At 36.4% G+C, this 7,400-nt stretch overlaps 1 protein-coding gene across 1 annotated transcript; it reads left to right on the forward strand.

Annotated features, from left to right (window-relative positions):
* Positions 1-1,245: 1,245 nt before the first annotated feature.
* AK88_00902 (uncharacterized protein) lies at positions 1,246-7,400 on the forward strand (the record flags this gene model as incomplete). Its single annotated transcript, XM_012478546.1, has 9 exons — positions 1,246-1,388; positions 2,884-2,984; positions 3,187-3,276; positions 3,446-3,549; positions 4,058-5,015; positions 5,172-5,234; positions 5,581-5,637; positions 5,844-6,623; positions 6,763-7,400. 9 exons carry the CDS (start codon positions 1,246-1,248, stop codon positions 7,398-7,400), a joined length of 2,934 nt encoding a protein of 977 aa, XP_012333969.1.

Here is a 7,400-nt window from a genome sequence, read left to right on the forward strand (position 1 = left end):
CGCAAAACGGCTACTCGCAAAAAGGCATAAGTGTCTTCCTATTTTATATGATAACTACGTAGCAGATATATAAAACAAAAAGATTTGCGAGTAATTAATGAGGTTATTCTTTCGTCCAGCGCGCGCATACTAAATACACCTACTCAGGCATTGTTGGTGTGTAAAAAAAAAAAAAAAAAACAAAAAAAAATGCGCACTGGAATTAGCATGCGTTAAAAATTAGTGTTGCCAATCTCATCATCGTAAAAATGAACAAAAAAATACATGCATACGTGTGTATGTATACATATACATACGCTCATACTAACTGAAGCAGGCTAATTAGATAATTAATTAATTCAGCCTAAAGCGAATTCAAAGAATATTAAAAGGGTTGTACGAACATGGGTTGCATGTGTATTACAAGATTAATGCTTGTTTTTTTTTTTTTTTTTAATGGGACAAAAGGCGCGAAGCATGCATAAAAAAAAAAAAGAAAAAAGGTGCGTTCACCTTTTTGCAACATGCGCAAATGCGCGAATACGCAATATTAGCGCAAATGAAATCGTATGAAAAGGCAATAAAGAAAAAGGAAACTAATAAATGATAAACAGGAATAGTGGCATTAACAAAATTAAGGGCATTTTTTTCGCGAAAAGAGAATGTTAATTAGCAAAATGGAGAAAAGGACAAGTGCTGCGCGCGGAACATATGTAACATGGGAGGAGTTGTTAAAAGCACACAAAAATGGGTAAGCGCAGTTCGATGGCCCTCAGTGAACATATGCAGGACGTTGTTTTTTTTTTTTGCTATTCTTAAGCAGGAGGGGCACGGAGCACTGTACGGTAAAGGCAACAGCGTAGCAGCGCAGGACAGGGGAAGACGAACATGAATAAACTTGTCGAAATGAAAAATGACGAAGGAAAGGTGTGTTAAAAAAAAAGGAGGTAAAAATTAATTAAAGTTTGCAAAACGGAAGAGTGTATACAACTAGCACATGTTCACTCTTTCGAATAAAAAGAAAATCGTAAAAAGGGGAACATGCATGTGTGTACAATACACATGGTGGCTGAATCGCATTAAGAACAATTTTAATTATAAATGAACAACATTTATATGTGGTCTTGTTAAATTAAATAGATGAGTGGGGGGAATTTACAAATGTTACAATTGAATTTCGTTAATTATGGGATAAAAAGAGGGGTAGGCGCGTGCCTCAATTGTTGCAAACGTGTTGCTTTATTTTGTCTTTTTTTTGTGACTCTAATGCTGGGAGGTTTAGCATTGAGTGAGGTGAAGCAAAATGGGATGAAGCCAAATGAGGTAAAATTAAATAAGGTAAAATTAAATAAGGTAAAATTAAATAAGGTAAAATTAAATAAGGTAAAATTAAATAACGTAAAAATGAGGTAAAAATAAGTAAAATGGAAATAAAGTCCAATCGGGGGTGCGGCGACGCGGTGACTGTGTGTTGTGTGTCTTTCTACAAAATTGGCCACACGGACACAATGAACAAGTGTAAACGGCGTAAGTGACGAATAGCAACGCAAGTAATTTTCTCTTAAGTGCTGGTTCGAATTAATTGATTCCTATGAAAAACAGAAAATGCAAATTTTGGCAACTCTTGCGTCCGTGACACACAAAATGGTGTACACGCGTTGCACAAAAGATCGTGCACGTTTTTTCTTTTTTCTTTTTTTGAATAAAGGCAGTTTTTTTTCAACCGTTCGACCTGCCAATTTGTTAGCCCCGCACAATCTAGCAATGGGTCAGTGCCACTTGCCATCCTTGAGGCACTTTACATAATTCCCCCGTAATGAGTTGTAAGCACAAAAACAGTTACGCGCTTAAAGGAAGACGCCTGTTATTGAATAGCCGCGCAAACGGTTACACATATAAATCAGTGTATAATACACATATGTACAAAACAACCCGTTTACACTTTAATTTTTTTTGTGGGGGGGGCAAGCGTTCTATTAGTTATTGCACATTACACAAGGGTGCATAATGGTGCATTATAAATTATTATGTAATTTTTTTCTTTTTGTTACAATATTTCAATATGATATGGGTAATTACGAAAACAAGTGGGCATTTTTAACGCATTAAACTAAACAATGAATTTTTTTTAATAGCTCTCATTTTGAACAAACATTACAAGATTGCCATATGCATATGGTACACTGTACATATGTGCATGGTGCACATATATTGCATACGTTGCCTGTTGAAGCGGCAATGTAATTTTTAATGTGGCTGTCTTACAGGTATGCGCATATACCCGCATCAATTTAGGAAAGGCCAAACAAAAAAAAAAAAAAAAGCGAAGTTCACTGAAATAATCTAAACAAAAACAAAAAACAAAAATAACATGGTTTAGCGATACATTTGCGCCACGTATATTTTTGGAAATATCCACGAAAAGCTTAACGTTCCTAAAAAAAAAAAAATCAAATTAAAAAAAAATATTAGTAAAATTACATTATGACAATATGACCATGTAGCACAAAATAATGTTCACAGTGCGCAATGGCAGGAAAAATGGACATATGCGTTTACACTTTTAGGTTTTAAGATTTGAATTTTTATTTTCACACAATAAAACAATAGTTAAAAAATACATACTATACTTTCGTGTGCACTTTTTGCTTTAAAAGAGTCCACTCGGAAACAATATGCAAAGGATTTGCCCCTTTAGCGAATTTTTTTAAGTAGTATATTGTATGTATGTGGACATATACGTGTACACATTTTTTTTTCTTTTACATTTTTGGTTATAATGTGAAACTGCTTTAGTAATATGAATGCTTTAATTTTTTAATAATTGATATTTTTTTTAGTTTTAAAACAAAAAGTAAAACCACACGAAATAGCATAGCAAGTTTTAATATTTCGCACAGTCAGCACCGCAGGTGCAAAGAGTTGTAAAGAAACACAGATTGGAAAAAAGTATTTAGAACAAAAAAAAAAAAATAGCACACAAAATAAGGAGAGCAAAAACCAAAGTTAGAGAATTTGGTAACGCGCGTTATGCATTAAAAATATTACCAAATAATTAAATTAGGTAAATGCATATGGGCCTTTTTGTTTATGTAGCCTGCATTGCTCTGTTACTTTGCTGTTATACGCTCCTGTCCTTCTTTCATTTATGCACTTTATTATCCTTATTATTATCATTTATTATTATATTTTTTCTTTTTTTTCCAGGATGCAATAAAAAAAAAAAGAGAAATATGCGAAGCAAGCTCTTTGTTACACTTTTTACAACTTGTCTGGTAACGCTTTCATCTGTTCAGGGTAAAGCACACGAATTTGAGAGATCAGCAGAGCAACATTTTAGACAATGCGTGCGCGCGCTTGAATATATGCACGCATAGGCTCAGAGTTTCTCATGCTCTGATCGGCTAATACATAATTCTGCCACGTACAACATGCTCCTTTTTTTTTTTTTCCCCCCAAGTGTTAGGGCGAGAATATTTCAGCGGATTTGTGAACAAAAAATTAAAGAATCTTTTACAATGCAACCTGGTGGCGTATTACAACCTCAGAGATCATGGACCCGATCCAAATGTAAGCAAAACAAATTTGCAACAGAAATGAGTGACACGGAAATAGTCACACTAATGTAGGCACTTTCTCGTGAATACAACACACTGCAGTAGTATCTGCTTGAGAACGTACAGTGTGTAGAAAGAGTGTCCACACAGTGTGCAGAGACGCACATTTAGAGAAGGCCTTGTGACTTCATACCCAGATGAAAGGGGCTTCGCTGTGGAGAGGCGAAGGTGCAAATTTACCTTCTACACAACGTGGACACTTGGCGGCATGTGTACTCAGCGTGTTGAAGAAATATTAGCTAAAGTATCTACCCCTTGTAAAAACATTTTTCGAGTGATTCCTTCATTACATGCGCACACATGGCCCTGCAGAGAGTTCATACCATGCATGCACCTGTTCGTGCACACACAAATGCGCGAGTATGTTCTCATGCGTACTCACCTTTGCATATTCACTTTTTCAATAACACACAATTTTTACTTGCTTTTTTTCCCCCTCATCTCCACCCTCGGTGCACCAGTCCTTCCTCGACTTTCTCGGGGAGCCCGAGCAGTTCTACTGGTTCGTAGAGCATTACCTATCAGTGCCATTCACTATCCCGAGTCATTTGAAAGATAAAAAGGAGCACAACTTTTCGTCATGCTCCAACAGATCGTGGGTATCGGAGTTCTTAAGGAAATATGAAGAGCCAGATATAAAGGAATTGATGACATATTTAGATAAAGAACAGAAGGTGTTTTTTTCCTACAACTTTGAAAATCAGGAACCTGTTGCAAAGTACACATCCTTTACTATAAAGGAATTTCACAAGTACTGTATCTTGCCCCCTCTGATAGAAACAAACATTAAGCTGAAGGACAAGAACGGGTTGCTCTCATTTCAGTTAAACCGACAGGAATATAAAGTATTTTTAACTTCCATCGGAACACCAATATCTGCTTTAAAAAAATTATATCAAAGCATGGAAGATGGAGAGAGAAAAAACATCGTGAAAAATATTCTGGAAAATGAACGAACAAGTAAAGTATTTGTGAACTGCCCAGTTTATACCATAAAATTACATTACACTAAAGAGTGTGATTCTCAGCCGAATGTTTTAAAATGTCTTGATAATTACATAAAAAAATTATGTGACAACAGATTTGCAGGCAAGGAAAAGGGTACATTCTGTGATGATTTATTGTTCCTTTTTGATGCTTTACAACAACCCTATGTTGACTATTTTAAGAAATTTTTAAGCAGAGATGACGTACATTTAGTAAAACCACAATCCGTTTGGGGATTTCCTATGTTTACTAAATACAAGCCTAGAGATTTAAAGAATCCCAATAATAATATTCCTCTGGATGTTTTTAAAGTGTTGAGCAACAAGAACAAATTGTTTTTATCTTTCTTCGATGAAATACCTAAGAGTCCCTACTACATTGACGAGAATCCTGGGTTAATCAGACTGAGTGAATTCGCCTCCAGCATTTTTGGTTAGTACATTCATACCAGTGTACACATTGGACTCGTTCCACATTTGTTTAGAACAGGGTCTCTCATTAGTGGCAAAGTCGTATATGAGGATTTTTTTATATGTATTTCTACACCCACTTTTTTTTTTCTCTCTCTCTCTCTCTCTCATTCCGCAGACAAGCTTAATAGATTCTTTTACGCTTTCAAGAAAAAGGGACATCGAATCAGTCCTGTTTCTGGTAAACAAGAGGGGACTTGCGTGAATATGTGTGTCCACGTCAGAGTATTTTTCTGATATATCAACCCCGAGATTGCAAAATGTTCCGAGGAGATAGCTCTACGAGTTTCCCCATGCGATGACAATTGCGCAAAGAAGGGCCTTCCTCCAACTTTCGCTTCCGATTGCATGTTATTTTTATTTTATTTATTATTTATTTTTTTTTTTTTTTTGCTGCTTTCATGTTAGTAAAACAAGCTTTATTCACCATTGTTATTGTCTTATCTGTGCTTTTATACGATGATCCACGATCTCCACCCCACCCATACAACCGTACGCCCACACACCCTTTACTTCCTACAATGTAGTCAAGGAATTAAGCCACAACATCAGCGATTATAGCTTTAAACATGACACCAGTAACAGTAAGTGCAGAAAACAACGGGCAAATATTTTACTTTTTTGTGTGTATGCTTTTGTGAATGTAATTGTGCACGTAGTGCTTCCATTTGTGATTGCATATTTGTTTGTTAATAGGAAAGGTTCGTATTGTATGGAGAATCCTATGACTCAATGGTTCATTCCTGTTTTTTCTTCCCCCCCCCCCCTTCCACTCTCTTTTTTACCCAAGTCGAATGTAAAAACGTGAAGAAGAGTTTGAACCTGGACCTTGAAACCGAAGTTGCAAAGGCCATGGCTGTACAGCAAATTTGCAAAACCATTGAAAATTTGATCATGACGAGGGGGAATACTGACAATCTCTTAAAAACAGATACTGCCTTTGTACATAAAGGATTTCGTATGCAATGCATTTTAATAGCAACTCATGTAGAGGCATACAACATTACAAGGCAACTTTTAAATATGGAAAGCATGCTATCCTTAACAAGATATACCTCTTTATATCTACACAAATTTTTTAAAAGTGTAACACACCTGAAAGGAAACTTTTTGTATGAACATCCAACTGCAATAAGGCATGCTCGTATATGTGGTAGAGCCGTTTTGCATGTACCGGCAGTTCTGTACAGACGAAACATATATATAGCGGAGACATTTCTGTCATTATATTTAGGTCTCTCGAATTTAGTTTCTTCCAATCCAAGTAGTCCTTTTTTTGAATATTCAATCATTGAATTTTTAATTTCTTACTTCAATAAAGACCCCGAGAAATTCATTCTTTACCTATTTTCTATCGTTTCTGTTTTGCACATTAACGTCTACTACTATGAACAGTTGTATTGCCACCACAAACAGCAGTTTGAGATTTTAAGGTCCAAGATGATTCACCCAAATATCGCAAATCGCATTTTAGAAAATCTTAAATCGTTGTTGAAGAGCACGAGGTACATGAGGATGCGTTCCTTTTACATGAAGATTGAGAATGAGGATTTGTTTGACAAGAGGAAAGGTATAATTGGAGAGGAGCGCAACAATGAGCACATGTGCACATTATAGCTTTTTTTTTGTATGTTTTTTGTGAATTGGTATACATAAACCCTTTCCTATAATCCTATGTGCACACTTGTCCTTTTTCCTCCCCTTTGCAGTTTTCGACGTGCTGTACGCCTACGACGAATTCCTAAGCAGCGCAGAGGCTCAGCAGAAGGCGACAGTAGAGGACATGTCAGATGAGCCAGTCGATTTAGAGACCACGAATGATGGAATTGGGTTCAGAAAAGAAGATATCATTTTCGAGGCAGACCAAGGTTCCTTGGAGTCTATAGAAGAAGAGTTGGAGGGAGGTTCGGAAGGAATTGATGCAGACCAAGGGAAGAAAGCAGTTGAGTATTTGAAAATGGTGCCAGATGAGGAAAAAGCAAATCTGGCGGATAGGAATAAGGAGTTAGAATTAGATTTGTATAAATATATAGGAACTATAAACCAGAGTACTGCAGAGGTTGGAACTGTTTCTAGGCATACCCCCACGCCTCCTCCTTCGACGGGAGATAATACCAGCGAAGGCAAACCTGCTAAAGCGGCGTCCAAAGGCATAAATTTTAGACTAGGACAAATAGGAAAACACTTTAAAAAATTCAAAACAAAGGATTCTTCGAAACTTAAAAAAGGAGCCGATTTCTACGAATCAACGTTTGCTCTTAACGAAACACCTGAAGAATCTACCTCTGAGGCAACTGGTTCTAATTCTAATGCGTCATTGAAGGTGATCCCCGAGGGTGAAGAATGA

This window comes from Plasmodium fragile (genome assembly GCF_000956335.1).
Source record: "Plasmodium fragile strain nilgiri unplaced genomic scaffold supercont1.7, whole genome shotgun sequence".
Classification (NCBI taxonomy): Eukaryota; Apicomplexa; class Aconoidasida; order Haemosporida; family Plasmodiidae; genus Plasmodium; species Plasmodium fragile.